Raw genomic sequence first — 21,016 nt, forward strand, 5'->3', positions numbered from 1 at the left:
TTTGTTTTGTTTTGTTTTTCTTATTTTCTGGTTCTTGACCGAGTTTTGAGAATCTTGTTTTAGGTACCAATTTCTATGGACGGAGCATATCAGAACAATCAATATAGTTCTCAACTTCCTCAACATTATGACAATTGACCACCAACTTCTGGATACAATCAAAACCAATTTATTGACTAGGATGCATATCTTAGAGAACCATACGGTGATTTTCATACATATCAAGAACAACCTAGTAGTGGGTATGTGAGTGAAGCACCAAGGTGAGATAATTCTACTTCCGATTGGATTTATTCAAGTTTTATGCAGGTTATGAATGGATTACAAGGCTTGCCACATATACTAGACCAAATTAACCATGAGAGAGAGAACATTTCACAAATCGATTTCTGCAACACTTTTTCTTACCTGATTCTAGATCGTAGTTATGATCATTCACCCATGCAAAGGGAAAATATATGGGTAAGGAAACCTATTGCAGTCAATGGTGGTAAGCGTATGAACGTCAAAAAACTTGCACATAAATTATACAAGTTGTAAGATGATGGATCCTCGGAAGATCTTGTCGATCAAGTCAGTAGGACCATCGTATGAAACTTAAACGACGTCGTGATAAAGGTTTGGGAAACCGATGAAAATTATGATTTCGATGAGTCTGAAAACGAAGACGAAGGCGAGTGTGTTGAGGATGAAATTAAATTGATCAATATTATGGAAGACCAAATTGAGCTTGCAAAGAATTTTAATGATAATGTTGATGTCGATACTTTGGTTAAGGCGGAAACGGATAAAAAATGGTCGGAAGGTTTGATAGAGGGAAGCGATATATAAGAGGTGAATAATTCACTTGAAATTTTTAATAATGAAGAGGATTTTTTGATACAAGATATTATGCAAGGTTTGTCTATCCCTTTGCATATTGTTTCTTCTACTTTGCCTCTTATTGGTTTGAATATATGTGCTTCAAGTATTATTGAATGACTTTGGTTCTTGATATCCACCATCAAAGATGTTTGATTCTCATATTATACAGGTTTTGGAACAAGAAACCGTGGATGTTCCCGAATTCTATATTTTTTATCCACTTCCAAGTGTGGAATAGCTTTGTTTCTGTTTCATATTAATAGTATTTGTCTGAAACTAGCGTTTGAAAAACAAGTTCTATGGATGGATTCCCAATTTATCAGATTGTTGGTGTATGGGGAATTCGTCATGCTAATCGGGATGACGAATTTAAACCTAGTGTTGCATGGGAGTCAACCCATTGGTTTTGTATCTCTTATCTTTTATTTTTCTTGTCTTGTTTAGTTTTTTCTGATTTTTGATTTTTTTTTTTGCATATCAGTTTAGGAATTTTCCACCTTAGATTTTACTTTGAATGACCAAATTTACATTAAGGACAATGTAAAATTTAAATGTGAGGGAGTATTTATCACATAGAGTTTTTATCTTTTAGTTAGTTTTCTCTTGTATAAGTAAAAAAAAAAAAAACTCTTTTGTTTTTTTAAGGCTCATTGTTATAAGACACTTTTGTTTATTTTTAATAAAGACCCTCAGAGGTGTTTAAATAATAATAAAAAAAGGTTTCATGACAGATTCCAAAGTCTAGAAACTTATGCCTTCAGGATAACACTAACTTATATAAGTGGATGGAAATATCTTGGTTGTAGGAGTTGAGGGACCTAAACTAAAGAGTCTATTCATAAAAGGACAAAGCTCGGGTGTTAGAAATAACATGGTAGTTGTCACCATATCTCTGAGTCATCATGTCACTTTTTGTTTTTATTTTTGCATACTTTTTGTTTCTCTAAGTGATTCGGTAGGTCACTAGTGTCTCCTTGATTTACGCTAGGATGAAGTAGAGTAACTGAGATATTTATAGGAAAAAAATAGATCAATCGAATCAAAATATTATTATTGTTCAATATACAAATCAACCTCTGGGACCCTTGTATATACCAGCTGTGTTGATCTAGAATTAGGATTATCGACCACCGGGACCCTTGTATATACCAGCTGTGTTGGTATTAGAGTTCAGACCAGTATCTCAATTCATTAGGACTCATAGAATTTATCTTAGCGTTGACGATCAAACAAATATTCTGGGAAACACCATTCACCTTAGTCAATATTTGCAAACTATCTATCTCTATACCCATCTTCTTAATCTATTCATGTGATTTGTTTGATTCCGGATATTGACGTTCATAGTGTGACTATCTGAGTAAAGCTCTGTCACTTATAAATGAATTTTAGTACGCTTGAGTACAAATTCGTGTACACCAATTGGATTTACAATTCATGGTACTTTCTCCTGTAGTCAATGAGAGTACGCCAACTAAGAAGAATGTTTAGTGTCGTTCCTAGATTTTTCACAGGTAGCTAGGGTTTAGAGTAAATATTTTGTAGGTATACCTCTTGTAAACCCTCATGAGACTAAAAATCGTCCACCAGGGACACCTAGGGGTTCAAAGGATTCTTATACATGCCAAATATCGTAATCTCAACGAAATGGAGTTGTATACTTTAGAATTAGTTTAGTATGACTTGCTCGGGGGCTAGCAAAGTCTAAGTGTACGGAATTTGATAGGTGTCTACAACACCTTGATTTATAATATATATTGTTTATGCTTTCTTTGTTATTTTTCTTGTAAAATATGTATCTTATTATTATTTAAGCTTATTCGGTGCTTTGGAGTCATTTGGAGCGAAAGAAGTAGAAATCATCCAAGTGAAGCGAAAAGGGAAAGAGCGTGTAAAGAGAGTTATAAAGCTGGGGTGACAGGATTTATCTATTTCACTAGGTTCTAGTAACCATTTTCACTTCCTACAGAAGACCTAACAGTTAGAGAAAAATTATTTACCTAACCATTTGAGTTTATTTATCGTTTCTGCATGTAAACGAGTGATGGCTTCATTCAGAGAGAGAAATCGAGAAGATGAAGAAGATTGATATGCTATTGTGGATCTTTAGATGCTATAATATGGGTACGATTCTATTAGCTTTTTCTTTTGCTTCGGCTTCTATATATATTATATACTAGGATTTTTAACCTGATAGTTTTTGTCTTTCTTCTTGTTATGAACTCCTTTGATATGAGTAGTTAGTTTGCTTTTGGTTAAGGAGTAAGTCGGAATTCCAAATTTTATTTGTACAATGAATTAGTTTTGTCCCATAATTTTTCGTTTATGATTCACTATTAATATTTTTACATGATTTGAATGCTTGTTTGGTCGAGTCTGGAATCGATTGAGTTTGTTTTCATCTCTATTGTTAGATTATGATTTATTATACGCAAAAGTGATACATTCCTGATTACAACTAACATAAATATGGTTATCGCTTGTAGTGGTCTATCCTTGTAATCATATGTGGATCATAATCTTTGTTAAATCGGATTAGTGCTTTTACACGTTCGATTACTTTGATTAGCATGATTCCGTAGAATTTAATGCATCTAGGGAATTGAACTTGATTAGTACGCTTTCCACATTAGGCTGTTTTCTAAATATAATTCATGCTTGCGTCATTTTATGTATGTGTTGATGAAATCAGGAAATTAGCGGGATATTCTTGCGATCAAGATATCCTAGAGCTTTTGATTAAGTTGAGATTAAATATAAATTATAATTATTATACATGTTTGTGAATAAAGATGAAATCTTTGACCAATATTTTCTCATCCTTGATTTCCGTGCTTAATTTCCTTGTTTTGCTTTTAGATTAGTTTAGTTTATATAAAAACCAGAAAATCCCCCTAAGTCATAAGAAATCAGAACATATTAACAATCTTAACCTCTCCGTGGGAACGATCATTTCTTTCCCTTGCTTTATTATATATTAGGTGCTAACCAACACGAGTTGTTTAGTTTCATTGGATGTACCCTTACAGTTCGGAGTGAAGTATTGACAGTTTCTTATATTAAGAGGATGAAATCCTTTGAAACAAGGTTAACATTTCGTATGCCTAAAGACTTCATGTAGGTTTTTAAACAGTTGATTTTTATCTCATTACAAAAGGGGTATTTTGAGAAAGGGAATGCGTTCCCAGGTACAATTGTATACACATATGTATCTTTTAGTACGATCTGTTACAGATACTTTATGAAATCATTATAATATTCCCGATGTAACACTATGTTAGACGTTTGCTAGTTAAGTGATTTGGTTTATATTGCTAGTGACTGTTTCGATTAGAAAAAACTTCAAATTCTTAATGCGGGGTTGTTATGTAACTAGTAACTTATTATTTTATTTATTTTCCTTGTGATCTTTTTGGCTTGAGATTTATTGGCTTAACCTTTTGTATATTTTTCCTCGAATCGGCGGTCGGGTGAACTTGCTTGGAGTTTAACTCTCATTGATTATATTTTTCAGGTGTTGTTAGGAATTGTTAGGGAGTTTGATTGATCCAGTATAGGTGGATATTCGGTAGATATATAACTAAGGGTGGACATCTACACTTCTTCTTTTATTTATCTTCATTGTGTAGTTATGAGGCATTGGGATATTTGTACTTGGATAGCTTATCGCTTTTAGTTATTTTTGGATCATTTGGTGTCATTAAGAACACCGTATTTATTTTGGACATCTTTATTTTATAATAAGAAACCAATTTGCTTCTGCATATTTACAACTATACTAGGGATCTATTCCTATATTTTTTCGGGGTTTTATACCTTTTTGCAATAAATTAACAACATATGTTTTTTGTTTAATCATCATTGGAGTTATATGGAAAATAGGGTCGTTACAGTTGGTACAAAGCTTAAGTTAGAGTAAATATAGTACTTGGGTGGAGTGAGCCTAGGACGTTTCGTTATGTATATCCATGGTTTGGATATGCTTTATAAATATTAGTATATATATCTTATAATACTTCAGTATTCGTATTTTTTCTAAGATTATTTTTGACTTATATAGAATGTCGAGGCATGGTACTAGGAGTTCTAATGGTACTGGAAAAGGTGGTACCATAAATGGTGGTCCTACTTATGGAGATGGACCATAATTAGGATACCAGAATGTGATTGCGAATATGACGTAGTTGACCCAATTAATTGCTCAAGTAGTCGCTATTGCTATGAGTCAACATGTTGGACAAGTTAACAATCAACCGGCGCAACAAAATCAAGGAACTATTGTTGAAACTGAGGAAGATATGTATAGAAAAGTGCGGTTTCAATTCAATAAGTTGAACTCGAAGGAGTTTTCTGAAAAGCATGATGACCCAATGATAGCACATGAATGGAAGGATGAGATGGTCAAGATTTTTAGGGCCATCTAACCTTCTTGCACAAAAGTATTTAAGAAGAGATTAGCTACCTTTTATCTCACTGGAGATGCTCATACTTGGTGGACTTCAGCTTCGCGTGGTTTGGATTACGCCACCATGACATGTAAATACTTTATTCCTATGTTTGATGACAGATATTTCCCTCACAATATTTTCAAAATGCAAAGGAGATAGGGTTTATTTAACTTAAGCAGGGTACTTTGTCTGTTACGGAGTATGAGATTGAATACTCAAGATTGTCGATGTTTGTGCCGCACCTGGTAGATACTGAAGTAAACAATAGACATAGGTTTATGTATGGTTTAGATATGGTTTATCAGAGGAATATTGTTGGCAATCATATGATTGACACATATGTTAGGTCTTTTGAGTATGCTAGAGAGCTTGAACAAGATTACTTGGTGCAAAAGATGGATGATGAATACCTAAAAAAGGAGAGTAAGGTTGACCGTGCATCAAAGTCTTTGTCGATTCAACATGGAAGTGGTAAAAACCAGCATGCCCAGAATGTCACTCAACAAGGTGGTCATCCAGGGAAGAAAAAAAAAGTACTGGAGAAAAAGGGAACCGTGGTTAGAATGATGGATTCGTGGTAATGAAAGGGCAGTAGTGCCAGCTGAGGGCGAGGCTCTTGTTGCCAAACCAATTAACTTATTTGGGTTTTGTTATAACTCTCGTGAAAGGGGACATAAGGAATCAGAATGTACCAAATAGAAAGTTCAGACAACAGACATACGTGAGCACTCAAACACTGTGGTTGGAAACTGTAATGTGCAGCCTCGGGGTAAGGGTCAACTGTTTGCTGTGCAACCTCCGGAGACAGAAAATGATACTTTGGCAGGTACTTTATTTATTTTAGGGGAGCATATTAGTATTTATTTGATATCATAGCTACAAATTCTTTTATTTATGCTAAGTTAGTTCGAATGATAAACCTTTCTGTGAGAGTGTGTAATTTTCTATTATGTGTTGTTACCTCTACTAGTAGTATGGTAGAGTTGAATAACAAGGTTGATGCTTTTCCTATTATGATTGGAGATGTTGAGCATTTGGGGGATCTTTATATGTTAGAGATGGTTCCTTACGATGTAATATTAGGAATGGATTAATTGTCTTCTAATTTTATGCAATAGGATTGTACTGAAAAGACAATCACTTTTGCAAAGCCAGGTCTATCTAAGGTAGTGGTGCAGACTACATTTCGAAGTCTGTTTGTAGAAGATTTACTTAGCCATATTGAGGGTGAAGTAGTGGATAATGAGTCTCTACATATTGCGAGTATACCAGTGGTGTATGATTTTTCGTATTTATTTCGAGAGGTTCTTGGATTACCTCCAAATAGGCAAGTGGAGTTCTGCATCGAACTTCAACCAGGTACGACACCAATTGATCGTGCTCCTTATAAAATTTCTCCAAAGGAAATGCAGGATTTGAAGTCTCAGATTGACCAAATTTTAAGTCAAGGATTTATTCGAATTAGTTCTTCACATGGGGTGCTCCTGTTTTATTCCTGAAAAAGAAAGATGTTTTTTTACGAATGTGTGTTGATTACCGTGAACTAAATAAGGCCACGATAAAAAACAAGTATCATTTGCATATGATTAATGATCTGTTTGACCAGAATGTGTCGAGATGATTTTCGAAGATCGACTTGCGATCAGGCTGTCATCAGCTTCATGTTAGAGAACAAGATATTTCCATGACTACATTCCTGAAAAGGTTTTTATGAGTTTGTTGTGATTCCTTTTAGGCTTACGAATACACCAGCAATGTTTATGGACTTGATGAGTCGAGTATGTAGTACGATCTGTTGCGGATATGTTCTGAACTCAGTATAATGTTACTGCGGATATGTCCGGATGTAACACAATGTTAGACGTTTGATAATTAAGAGATTTGGTTTATATTTCCAATGAATGTTTGGATTAGAAAAAACTTCACATTCTTGATACGGGGTTGTTGTGCTTGTAACCGATAACTTATTATTTTATTTATTTTCCCTGTGATCTGTTTGGCTTGCGATTTATTGGCTTAACCTTTTTTATATTTTTCCACAACTCGGCGATCGGATGAATTTTCTTGGAGTTTAACTCTCGGATTATATTTTTCAGGTGTTGTTAGGAATTGTGAGGGAGTTTGATTGGTTCAGTATCTTTGGATATTCAGTAGATATTTAACTGAGGGTGGACATCTACGCTTTTTCTTTTATTTATTTTCATTGTGTAGTTGTGAGATAGTGAGAATATTTGATCTTAGATAACTTATAGTTTGTAGTTTTTTTTGGGATGGTATCGTCAAGAACACCGTATTTATTTTGGACATCTTTATATTTTATAATAAGAAAACCAATTCCCTTATGCATATTTATAATTGTACTATGGATTTATTCTTATATTTTAAGCCTTTTTGCAAAAAATTAACGACATATTTTATGTCTAATTATTGGTCGGGTTATTGAGAAGTATGGTCGTTAAAACCGATATCACTATATGGTATTTGTATTCGCGAGTACCGATAAGATACCCGATACTGGGAGTCTGGGTCGCATGGACGTGCCTAAAATAATCATATGTCCGCGTCTGACTGCTAGAATCTTTTCGATATGCATTGTTTGATTAGTACACATGCATAATACAAATTTGTTATTTATTAGCGTTACTAGTTTTCACCCGTGCGATGCACGAGTATTTTTCTTGCTTATATATGGAAATACTTGACACTTCTTATAAAAATATTATAAAAATGATTAACAAATCAGTTAGTAATATCTGAGTGGTGTGCAAGAAAATAAAATGAACCAAAAAGATTTAAAACTAATACATGCATGACGGAGCAATGACGGAATGAAGGATCTAAATACATCCCAAAATTCAGTTTTCCTAAGGAAGATTTTTGAGAAAATTCTTTTATCCCTCTTTGAAATTCTATATTTTGCGAATTATAATATATTAGCACACCTAGGTTCTCAATATTGTCTCCGTTGCTGTGAGGGAGACAATGCAATTAAAAATAATTTCTTGTTAGCATTCTTCCTCTCCCTCTTTGCCTTACCGTAAAGCATTCTTCTCTTTCTTGATAAGGAAATATCGTCGTCTTGGATGTAAAGCATTTCATATCCTCTTTATCTTGGTAAAAAGTATAATAATTATTGACCTTCAAGACCATGAATAGTGGCAGAGACATAGGTTGACTAACCTTGGCCATAGCTCCCTAAAATCTTCAAAAGTATACCAATAGCATTCATTTACTCGCTTTTTAGTGCTTAATCCACAAAAAATTAGTATTCAGTCCCCCAAATTTGTATAACTTTTTTTAGCCCTCTTCATAGTTTTTTCTACCTCCTCCATTGATCACGGACCTGCTTGGTCCATATTTAATCATAAAAACAGCACATCAAAAAAATATGTCTTATCAAACAGTATCAAAGCGTGCATGATACCTAACTGATGAAGGTAGTAGTTATTCCGATAACTGATTTTCAATACCTTTTTACAGAGATCCGCCATGCTACATTCCATCTAGTGGTCTGTCCATAAGAACAAAAATCACATCGAAATGTGATCCATCAATCTGAGATGAATTTACCTACATACACCACTAAACTTAATCGTTTGCACCTCACATTATTTATTTTTTAAATACGAAATATGGTTTTGTTGATGACACCTAGGCTTTGCATTATTGTAATAATATATCGGATTTAATGTGTTATCTCAGCCAAGATGGCACCAATTGGAAAAGATAGCACAAAACTAACATCGTTATGGTAGTTTATTCATCTTGTTACCTTATTCGAGTACATTATTACTCGATTCTTTCATGTTAAGAGGATCTTGTTACCTTATTTTAAAATTGAATAAATATAATTAAAATTTATGGCAACAAAGGTCTGCTTTCGTATGGCAATAAAAACGACATGATTTAGTAAGATTTTTTTACTAAATTTTTTCGGTATTGGTTTCGGAGATCTAGTAAAAAAATCTTAATAGATTTTGATAAGTGATACATGTATGCGTTTTTGGAATACATGATGTGTATTTGGAGATGGTGCTGGGATAAATCGAGACCATTTATTGCTATAAGGAACATGAAGGACCGCTGGTACGACTGCTATATTATACTCAAGATTTATTTATATCCCTTGTTCCATTGCATGAGGATCATCCAAATGACTGATAATAAGAAGAGTGATTGTGCACAAGGCCTCCCCACTTGTTTTTTACTTGCTGGGTAATGTAATTTAAGTTAAAGCTTCGAACTATGTAGCTAACATAATTTACCATTCTCAAATGAAACAGATGATTTTTTAAGATTTCTTATGGTGCTTTGAGACTCACATATCTTGTAATTTCAAAATTCTTCTGCATATGTGCCCAACCGAAAACACTGGTAGACCCATCGAAAAATAATCAGTTACAATATTTTGAAACAGAAGAGAGTGAAATGCATTTACGAAGTTCCTAGGTAAAGGTCCTAAAGGATGACGTGAAGGGACAGAAGGGTGATTACACTATGATCAAACCGTTTTCGTCTATAAAGAATCTTTTTCTCTTTGTAGCTTATCGACATCCCAGTGTTTTTGGTTTGTGTTCGTATCACTGAATATCATTTATGTGACTATATACATCATTCAAGAGATATTTGTTGGTCACTTTGATTAAATTAAAACAGTAACAATGATGGATGTTGGAACTAATGAGTCTGTGACTTCTAATATATCTATCAAAAGAATACTAAAAAATCAAACAAATTTATTCCTAAGAAAAAACAACCTAAGGTCTTATTGTCATGAAATTCTATATAGGTTGTTTTTTCAATTTGAAATAGTATGTCCTTCATGTTCATGTAGAAGGCTGATATGATGTGGCGATGTAAAAATTCTCATAAAAATCGTAATTGAGTTGGGTTAGTATGTATTTGTCTAATCATAAAGGCCTCGGGGAAAAAAATAATAAACAAAAACACAGTAACTATGTCATGTTTCAGTCGTTGTAATATCAAGGCTATGATGGAGCTGCCTCGATACATGGTCGAGTAAACATATAATCAAAAAGCAGAGTATAATTGAGGTTAAATGTTGGTCATTTTAGAAAAGTGAATAAAAACCAAGCTATTTGTGCATCAATGGTGGCCCAGCGATTGATCCAAGCTGTAGCCTACTCCATATAGATTGCTGCATATACGACATGCTTTGAAGTTAAATAATTAAAGACAGAAAGATGAATTAATTGAAAACCATACTATGGACCTGCCATCACAGGATATTACAACAACTGATGAACTAATGCTTTGAAGTTGGAATTTAAGTGTCGCATAAATATTGTTGTTGAAACAGGATCTAGGTGCTCTTCGTAGCTTTAATGACTCTAGCTCTAGATCTAGGGAAAGTTCAACTTTCAATCGTAGTTCATAAAAATAAAAAAGACTCAGATTTCATGGAACCGCACATTGGAGGAAGGTGTAAGACAGGCTCGTTGCACCTGCTATTTCAGTTCTCCTAATATCAAACCTTGTTCAAGAACCATTTTTCAAGTGACAAAGTCAGTCACTACAAATATTTTGAATATAATGAGCATAGTTTGAATGAGAAACAAACACATATGCTCTTTAAAATAAAAATGAGTTAACACTCAACATAATCCGCCAAGTCAACCACAAAAGCACCAAAAAAAATTAACAAAAGCATCGGATGTATTTTATTAAGTTGTAAAGTGACGCGTGTTGATGATAAAGAAATACCGAATCAGGAAGCCTTCTTATCTCTTTCTATTAGTTCCCAGTATTCAAATCTTAAAGAAAACATTGGACTAAATACCCAAACCATCCAATTCACACAACATAAGGCCTTGAAATTTTTACTTTTCATCTTCACATCTCTGTAGTAGCAGTATGCTGATGCGTATTCTTCAAAACCCAAGCATGAAAAAGCAATTTACTTTTAAATTTTGAAGCGATTGAATATGAATTTGATTTCCTTACAGACTAGGTGCAGTATAAATAACATAGTTTCTTTGTCATACACTGGATGCATTATAAACAGTTTCTCCAATGACAAATGCTAGAAGATAAAAAACCAATTTGCAGTTGTCTGGAAATGTGAGTTCATGTCGATGAAATGATCAACAACAGTGAAACAACACGATATACTCAAACACAATAATCTGACAGAAACCAAAAATATGAAGGATAACATTACTTCAAAACAAAGGAATCAAACTTAAAGTAGAAAAAATACAATTAAGATAGAACACCACCTCTATGCGCCTTTGAGATCAGATCCAGCTTAACAAATTTTTCATCAGCATGATCTTTTTCAACCAAATTGCAGGCTTCCAGCTAAGTAATTACAGTACCAATTCAACAGATCACACACATTAGCAAAATGCATTAGTCGTCTTCCTCATGTTCTTCCTTATCAAGTTTGTATACCATGTGAAGAAACGCCAGTGCCAAAGATTTCTTACATATGTTACCTTGTTTTTAATACATCAAGTGAAAAACCACCCCGGCCAAAAATATATTTTATCACCGAGATCTTAGTTGACTAATCTTAAAATAACATAAAAAGATAAAATAGAAAAAACAACCAAAAATCTCTTTTGTTACCTAGATCTTAGTCGATCAACCATAATAAAAAACATCAAAACAGAAAATAATAACAGTAATAAAGTGAGACAAACCTTTATTTCCTTATTTAGGAGGCGAAGCAGCGATAAACAATAATAAGCGTTGCAAAACTCTTTTTGATGCACCAATAAGACCTGCAGGAAAAAAACAATCCTGGTTTGTTATATAGAGAATTGCAAGAATCAATGAGTTTATGACTTGAAATTTCTTGACATATTCCCAGTGACAACAGATTCATGATCGAGCAAAAATAAGTTTATATAACATGTGCATGATCGAGGGTACCAATACCAAAAAAACCAAAATAGATCATAAAAAGTAATAAATCGTAAACCAGAAGAGAAAAAAAAACCCGAAGGGAAACAACATGCAAAATAGGGTTTGGCTTTTGCATCAACTGCTTTATATATAGGGACACAATGCCCACAAATTCCATAAATTGAATATTTTGTTTTGGAAATAAAATTGAAAGTTTCTATATATTTGGAAACTTGTTGCAACATTCAAACGGGAAATAATTATAAAAAATATCAAATATATATTACTTTACATTTTTTGTTAGTCATATTAATTTTTTAGTATTTTATTGCTAAAAAAAAGTTACAAAGCACATTGTGCATGTTTAAGATAAGAAAATATTTTTTTTTAGTTTTTTTTGGAATGAATAATATTAGGAAAAATAATATTTTGAAGCTTATTTTGCTATTCTCTTTATGGTTTTCTATATTTTTCGTTTCACTCGTTTTTTTTTCTCAGATTGATGTTTAACATTTTTCTTAATGTCTTCTTTTTCTATGGAATTTATATGTTTTTTCTTAATATTGTTCTCTCTTTTAATAATTTTGTATGTTAATTAATTTCCAGGGTTGACAATTTTTTTGGGGAGGGAGAAATATATTCCAGTCATCAACAGGTATTTTTATTTTAAATTTTAATCATTAATCACGTAAATTGAATAAATCCTTACTTTCATCTCAATTATAATTGTAAAACTGTAATTAAAATTTTGATTATTAAAGACCTGAATTGTAGTTAGGTTTCGTTTAATTTTGAGAGGTGTAATTGGACATTAGACATTTTCTTCTTTAGTTTTATGTTTGATTTAATTCCGCAATGAAAATCACGATGTATAATTTAAAGTTAGTTCAATCGTGATGAATAGTAAAGACGATTTTATTTAATTATTTATTTATATATTTAATTTGGTAATTTGTAAGATATTTTAAGATCTAGTTATTCTATATTAACATAAATTGTGGGGTAAAAAAATAGTTTTTGGATTTTTTCCCTAAATTTTATAAAATTACCAAAATATTAATTACTGGTGGGTCCAAAATCAACCAGAAACTCTGAATAATTACGTCGCTCGAAAAAATTATATTTTTATATATAGAATTGAAAAATTACATTCATAGTATATCCTGAACTACATTTTAATGCGAAATATCACTGATTTCATAATGTATCCGCGTCCTAACTTTTTGAGAATTTATTCATGTTCGCGGACACAACGCGCCAGTGCAACCCAGCCGGGAACCATGGGTTAGGATCAGAAGTTCAAAACATTTGACTAGGAAGTAAGGAACCGGTGTGAACTTTTGCACCTCGATATCTTTCCGTATAGGAGGGGATCCAGACTCCATAGAGCCCTAGTTCCGCAGTTGCGAATTCCTCTTCACATCTTTTTGGAAAACGAAAAAACCATCAAAAACTTTCAGACTGAATGATCCAACAATCGACAGCGGAGAAAACAGAGAAGTAAAGATTCCAATGTCTGGACGAGAAGGTCGTGAATCAGATACCAAGCGGAGTTCCCATCTCGAAAGAGAATCAAGGTTTCTTCTTTTCTCTAATTCCCTTCTACATATGGTCGAATGATTTATACCACATTCAATCATTTTAATTGCTTGGGATGTTTTCATATCTTAGATATTTTGGGTAAAATGTGTGTTTTGGGAGTTCAGAAGAAATTTAGGGTTTGAAAACATAAATTGCTGTTAGTTCACAGTTATAACTTGAGAATGATATGATTTGTGTAGATACCCTAATGTCTACAATCATGCTCAGCTGATACCTGCTTGTTTTAATTAGTATATGCGGTAGTCGGGTTACATGTTGCCAGGTTAAACTCGACAAGACTAACATTTCATACATACTTTTACCTTAAACCTTAGTTGCTGAAATCTATCTGCCGGGGTAAACTAGATAGCAGCAAGTTGAGTGTCAGTGTGGATTGATTTGTGATGCTCTTATTTATGTTAGTTATTCCTTTATCTCCCTTCTCCCACTTTACGTATTGCATAATTTGCATTTACCAGGTTTGACTGAATGTTGTCCTTCATCCTCCGTTTGTGTCTGTTACTCAATGCCAATAATTTATAAAGTTCTCCACATATTGATGTGTTCATGCTCTACAAATTACACCAACCAACTGTAATGAGGTGCTATTTTCATTTGACCTATTATGCAAGTTGTACAGCTAACTGAAAATTGTATGGATGCTTAAATGGGACGCCAATAAACATACCTAGCTTAATACTGCCGATTCTTTTCCTTATTATTATTGTGGAGTTATTATTGTGTTCTTCTCGATGGGAAAAAACAGAAGAAACTATACGTTCTTATTGTTGCTTCTCTAATCCCTAAAGTTCAGTTTTTTTTTTTACCATCCTTGGCGCTTTACTTACACAGATGGTTTTTATATCCTCTGAACCAGCCTTCAAGTTGTTGATACTTCTTCCAGTTCTAGATTTCCTTAGTCATTTACATGAATATTGTTTCATCTCAGATTCGCTATAAATTCTTAATTGTTGTATTGCTAGCTCCAAGAGATCAAGGAGAGATGGCAAGCCAGCAACAGAGAGAACGTCTTCTCATAACTTGGATGGTGAGGAACGTTTAGATCAGGATAAAAAGAGTCGCCGTGGGTTAAAGGATGCTTTACCTCTTGAGACTACACTTGTGCCTGATTCGAAGATTGAACCTGATAATGTGAACAAAGAGTTGAGCAAGAGTGCTGATGGAAAGGATGGTGCCAAACATTCTTCTGGGGCTACTGAGATCCCTCGATCTGGGTCATTTTTTGAGGTATTTTTTCTTTGGTTAAATGTGTTAGGGGACTCGATATGCCCAAGCTGGGAGACCGCCGACATTGTCCTAGGTCGTTAAGATATATCTCACTTGAAAGAGACTGGATAATGACCTCCTCTCTATGATGCAACAAAATCTCGTAGCATTCATAACCAACAATGATACATGTTAAGTCAGCAGTTTCAGCTTCTGCTTTTGCACTAAGGTTTCAACCTCATGATATTTACTTATACATTTTAGAGTCTAAGTGCATAAGTAAGTAGTTTAGAAGTAATTTAACTTAAGTAAGTAGTTTAGAAGTAATTTAACTGAAGTTTTGTCAAAAAATAGGTTAGATATTATTTGTGATATGCTAAGAATTACAAACTCAGGTAAGATAATTGGAAGCTCAGATGAGCAGTGTATCAGTGATCACACTATGAACTTATATATCTGTGCGGGTGATATTGTTTTAAAGTAACAGTAGATAAATCTGATACCATGCTTACACAGTTACATCTAGTTTTTCAGTACGAGGGAAAAAGATCAATGCTTTTCCTTGCCAATCAGCTCATCCGACATTTCTTGCTAAAATTTCTTAGCGATGCCTTTCCGTTGATTCTTGCAGTGGGTTTGGTTTTTATTAGTGCATCTGTTATTTTTCTTATCTAGTGTATTGGGTTTTCAGTTGTTGAAAAATATGCCTCCAAGTGCTAGTCCACATATAGTAATCTTTGCCTGTACATATGTGACATAAATACAGCACGATGAACGTGGTAGTGCGGCACAAGGTGGCCGAAGCTTTGGTCGCAGAGATAGTACTGGTAAATCTCCTCATCCTCTTAAGCCCATCAATTATTATCTCGTCAATCGCGTCTTAATCTTTTATTTTCTGCACCTGCTTATCACTCTTCAAAGATCATCCAAGTTATGTTGTAGTTCTTATATTGTCCGTAAATTTTGAAAAACAACAAAAAGTTAAGTTTGAACTAGTAGAGTGATTTCTAGGCCATGTGATTCAAAATGTGATGGATATACCATTTAGTCATAAAGCTTCTAAAAAATTTCTGCCCAGGGATAGGTGCTTATAGAAAAAGGATGACGACTGATTTGATGGCCAGGATTTTGTTTCCGATCATCATTTGTTTTACAAGGAATGTTCTGACCTTTTCTTTGCATTTATCTCAATAGATTATGGACATGTGAGCAACCAGAAGGATAGGTCAAGTGATAGGAATGGAAGAGACAGGAGGACTGTACACAATTCGACACAAAGAGGTGACAGGGCCCAAGGTCGGGGAGATGATAAAGTTTGGCGTCACGACGGATACCTAGAATTGGAGTCAGATAAACCAACCCCCGCAAGGAAAAGGCCAGCATTCCGGGAGAAGAAAATGGAACCAGAACCCAGCAATGCTGTTGGTAGAACAGCAACTACAGAGTCTGCTAGGGCTGATCGACGACCTCCATCTGGAAATTCAAGAAGGGATGAAAGAGGAGACCGCTCTTACCGTGAATTGGACAGATCTGAGAGACCATTCACTTTAGACCGAGCTGTACCACATAATAGGACTGGGTTTCCTTCTAGAGAGCGAGAAAGGTATGGTGGCAGCAGAGGTGGATATAGGGGAAGAGATGGATTTAATGAAAGGCACGAGGAAAGGAATGAGTATCGTAGTCGGCCGACCAGTTTTAGATCAGAGAAGTGGAAGCATGATCTGTATGACGAGGCTAACAAAAGTCCAGCTCAGAAGAATGAGGAGGATCAGATTGCAAAGGTTGAAGCTCTCTTGGCTTCGTAACAAATTATAATTTCATTCTCTTCGATGTTATCTGTAAGTTTTTTCTTTTAGGTTTTCGATAATCTAGTGGGTGATGTGAATAACAAGTTGATATCTTCCGCTCCAAACATAAAGTTCGTTTCAGTGAAGTGTTTGCAATATCCGATCAATCTATCCTTTAAAGTTTAGGTTTTTTATTTCGTTTTTAGAAGAAAAAAAGAAATTATGTCGGTCAGAAAATTACTGCAAGAATTTCGGTGTTCTTTGTTTTTGTTGAATTCTGGGTCATATATTTGCTTGATTTTCTTTCAAGAGTTTCAAAACATAAAGCACTGTTGTTAAAACTATTTTCCATCAAATCTTTAGAGAATAGTTTATGCTTGAGTTCCTTTCGGTAAATTTTCTGACTTTGGGTATGAGATATATTTGTAATTTGTTAGTCTATTTTTCACAAAAAGGAACGAAACTCTAACTTCATTTCAGAACTTCATGTTTTAGATATCTTGAAGACAAAGGTGAAAGCACACAAAGAAAATTCAAAAATCCGCATGGAGTTTGGTGAAGTGAAAGAACAACCACAATCCACAAAAGACAATATTAGAGATAACACCAATTAAGCCAAGCCGTAAAGACATGCATTATATCATGGTATATCGAGCTCTAAAGGGTCCTCGTATCCTTAAAGTATTATGTAATTGTTGAAGTTGTAATGTCTAAGAAGAAACTTCGAAAGCGAGCAAACAATATCGGCATTTACAACCTTGAGGACAAGGTTGCTTATATGGGCGATGGAATGTTATGTGCCTATTATGTGTGTGCTTGGATAAGCATTTGTAGTTATCTTGTAGTTATGGAATTTGGTAATTATCTAAGCAGTTTCTTCTAGGATGCTATATATGTGTGTGATGATGATGTAATAATAAAGTTATGAATTGAATTATGAAAGTTTGAGAGTTCTTCTCGGATTGGGAGTTTTAATTACACTCGAAATAATCGTTGGGAGGTCTGGTGCCCCTCGAATGATGCCGGAGGTATTGGTGTCCCTCTAATGAGACCACAACAATCGGTTCTTTGTTTATAATCATCTTCACGTTTGCAGGATAAATCAAGATAAATTATGCGAGTCCATAACAGTTGGGTACCATTTTCGAAGAGCTAAGTAGAACGTTGATGGCCTGGAAGAGGTTGTATCATCACAAGAACCAAAGGCATAGCAGAGATCATGCGTTAAAGACTCGCTTCTGGCCCCACTGGGGTATATTTCAGCCAATAAAATCGTCCTGTTATTTAACACCACCAATATTTCATCCAAGGACACCCCGAATATCGGACCTAGAAAAAAACGAGACTTGCGTCTCGGACTTTTTATTTTACTTCTGCTATTACAACTAATCACGAGTCTCTGTCTGCTACAAACTAAACCCTAGTCACCAATGGTTTACCAAATTGGTGGTAGGAGGCGCTGCGAATGTCAATCCTACACCATCCGTATCAAGAGATCAAGCACGTTACAATCGATACTATTAGTATTTGTGCTGTTATTTCTTATCGTCCGGAATAAGGAACCCAATCTCAAATCCGCAACAGGTACTATTTGTTTCTTTTTTTTCTTCTTCTTTGTCTGCTCAGGGATTTAGGGTTACAGTTTTGCAATATTTCTCAACTTTTCTCCTCTCTTATTTTTTTAATTTTTTTTTTGTACTCGCCGTTTTTCTTTGTTTTACCTGCATGATTTTTGTGATCCCTTTTACAGGTAATAACAACTAATCCGAGACTGGGTTCTCTCGCGTTTGATTCATCAAACATAGTTACGATTTTCAAAACCGGATGGTTATAATTTATATTCAACGATTAGAAATAGAAACGAAAAAAGATTAATTCTTTTAAACGAGAACTTCCTCTTTGCTGTTTGATGGAAATAATTTTTTACTTTGCATAATTGATTATTCTTCGATCATTTTCAGGTGTCATGAAGGAAAATCTCGATTCGTGTCCGAAAGTGAGGGTCCATTCTAGCTGCGGATCAGGTTTTGGTTTCGTAATGTTACAATTAGTCAGGCGTAGTCAATGCATTGGTTGATATTTTCGTACATCAGCTCAATGTGGTGTTTTCCATCGCTCATTAGAGAAACATGATTATTCAGGTACGCATTTGGGGTACTACAGTACGTTTTGATTCATAAATTTAGAATCATATTTGTTTTATAAGTACACAAGTTTCCTTTTGCAAAGAAGCTTGAGAGCTTATCTCTTGATGTTGAGTTATACCTCCAGAAAGAGAAAGAATCTCTTGACAGGATAAATCAAGTTATGATGAATAATATTCATGTTGAGGTTGATATTGATTTACTAATCAGTGAGAGCAATGCTCCTCCTCTGCGTAATCCAACTAGTTGTGATAAACTAAACGAATTACAAGAGGAGTTTAAATCTCAGTCATCTGAGTGTATCACCTCAAAGCATGAATTGTTTCGTTGCTCAATTCCTGATACTTCCTATCAAGATAGTAGTATTGTATTCTTTTATGAAGAATATAGGACGTCTCTTTTTATCAAAAGATTTTCCCTTCGCAGTGCTAAAAAATATCTGCAAAAACTGTTTTTTATAAGTTGGAAAACAAGAAATTAGAAAACAAATCTTTTTAGGATCTCTTGAAGTTCTTTGATAGACTTATAAAAACAGTTCCTTGGGTGTTTCTCAACACTACAAGATTTAAGAGTTGTTGGAATGAAACTTTTTCTTGGTGTCATGGTGAGCAAGACATTGTTCACCTCAACACAACTTGTTTGTGTTGAAAGTGCATTCTCACCAAGAAATGCCATGCTATGTATACGGTGAGGGAAGCACAACAACTGAGGCGCACAGATTATATTCGGTAAGGCTGTAGAATTCAATTGGACTTTTCTAAAAAGGTATGTCTATAAACTTGAGCAAGTTTTATGTTTTTATTACTTGTTTGAGTACTTATAATGATCCATGTACCTTGATTATCGTTCATTTCTACCTAACTTGATCTGTGTTTAAGGTTCTTAAATGTTTAGGTTTGAAAACATTAGTTCGGGGTGTTTGGACTTCATGGTACACATACCAAGTATGTATAACATAATTTAAAACCAAAATCCAAGGGTTTAAGTTCGCAAACCCAGTCTGCAAACTGCTCCAGGATACGAAAATTCGTTTGCAAACCCGTATGCGTACTTGACGTCGATATTCGGTAAACTTGTTTTGGCTGTAACTTCATCGTCCGAACTTGGATTGACCTCATTCCTTTTGCACTCTCTTCCTCTTTGAATTATCTTAAAAATGGATATGATAAACCTTGAACTTGGATGAGTTAAGATTGGTACTTGTCCTGTCTCTTGTTTTTGAGTATTTTGCTCCATTTCGTTGCACTTGTTTCACTTCTCTTGAACTTGGGAACTTGGATTCTTGGAGTAATACTCTTATAAGCTAATTTGTAGATTTTACAAGAATGTTGTTGGTGAATCACAAAGAAGGAAGTTCAAGAATGGGCAGTAGTACGCATTGCTATGGGATTCTTGAATATTCACAAACATCCTTTGTGAACTATGGTGCATGGTCGTTAATGACTTTGTATGTTCTTCTTTGTTAAGAAAATATTTTTATACGCATTTGGTAGCTATTATTGGTTTAAATACATGCGAAAAAGATTGATTCTACCCTGTAAGGACAAATCATCTTGTATGTGCAGTACGAGTTTGTCTTATGTCTAGGAAACTTCTTATGAGAATTTATTCTTGTGTTTTAAGAAGTATAACTAGTGCTTTGAATAGCAATGATTGTGACTACACATAGCTATTATTTTTCATCTTCTTATTTTTTTTATAGGTTTATTGGTTTAAATTCTAAAAACTATTTGGAGGATGATGTTTTGAAGTATTAAACTTTATAATTTGTTATATTGCAATTTGTTATGGGATTTTGGTGTTTACGTCCGTGAACTATGTTTGTCCCATACTTTGTCAAAATTAAAGTCGTTCGTGATCGGTACTCACGTATTGATAAAAGAATGAATGGACTTTTGACAAATACAAAAGTTAAGCCTATATTGTCAATATTTTATGGAAGATAGGTTAAAACATTTTGTTTTCAAGGATTATGTCTATTAAATATCGTTATGCAAATAGTGATGGAAAATAGAATGAATCCTTGTGTATTCCGCAGTATTGATCATCCCTAATCCATATTTTATGTATTACTGTGAGGCTCCGTAATGTATCT

General features: G+C 34.1%; 1 protein-coding gene across 5 annotated transcripts; it reads left to right on the forward strand.

Moving 5' to 3' along the window:
- The first annotated feature begins 13,496 nt into the window (after positions 1-13,496).
- On the forward strand, positions 13,497-17,735 carry LOC113288563 (protein CASC3-like). Of its 5 annotated transcripts, none has more exons than XM_026537641.1 (5): positions 13,497-13,759; positions 14,747-15,011; positions 15,757-15,817; positions 16,185-16,771; positions 17,258-17,735. In XM_026537641.1, exons 1-5 carry the CDS (start codon positions 13,695-13,697, stop codon positions 17,270-17,272), a joined length of 993 nt encoding a protein of 330 aa, XP_026393426.1. In that variant the 5' UTR covers positions 13,497-13,694; the 3' UTR covers positions 17,273-17,735. The 5 variants fall into 5 exon arrangements, with proteins under 5 accessions (XP_026393426.1, XP_026393425.1, XP_026393424.1 ...); XM_026537640.1 differs by having other exon boundaries at positions 13,498-13,759; positions 16,185-16,828; XM_026537639.1 differs by having other exon boundaries at positions 13,498-13,759; positions 16,185-16,828; positions 17,273-17,735.
- The last annotated feature ends 3,281 nt before the right edge of the window (positions 17,736-21,016 follow it).

Source organism: Papaver somniferum, chromosome 6 (assembly GCF_003573695.1).
Source record: "Papaver somniferum cultivar HN1 chromosome 6, ASM357369v1, whole genome shotgun sequence".
Taxonomy (NCBI): Eukaryota; Viridiplantae; Streptophyta; class Magnoliopsida; order Ranunculales; family Papaveraceae; genus Papaver; species Papaver somniferum.

Bases quoted from the DNA above. Each gene is read 5' to 3' on its own strand.
- LOC113288563 (XM_026537640.1), top strand. From the start codon at position 13,695: ATGTCTGGACGAGAAGGTCGTGAATCAGATACCAAGCGGAGTTCCCAT. The intron at 15,012-15,756 runs GTATTTTTTCTT...ACATAAATACAG, and splicing joins GATCTGGGTCATTTTTTGAG to CACGATGAACGTGGTAGTGC. The intron at 15,818-16,184 runs GTAAATCTCCTC...TTATCTCAATAG, and splicing joins TGGTCGCAGAGATAGTACTG to ATTATGGACATGTGAGCAAC.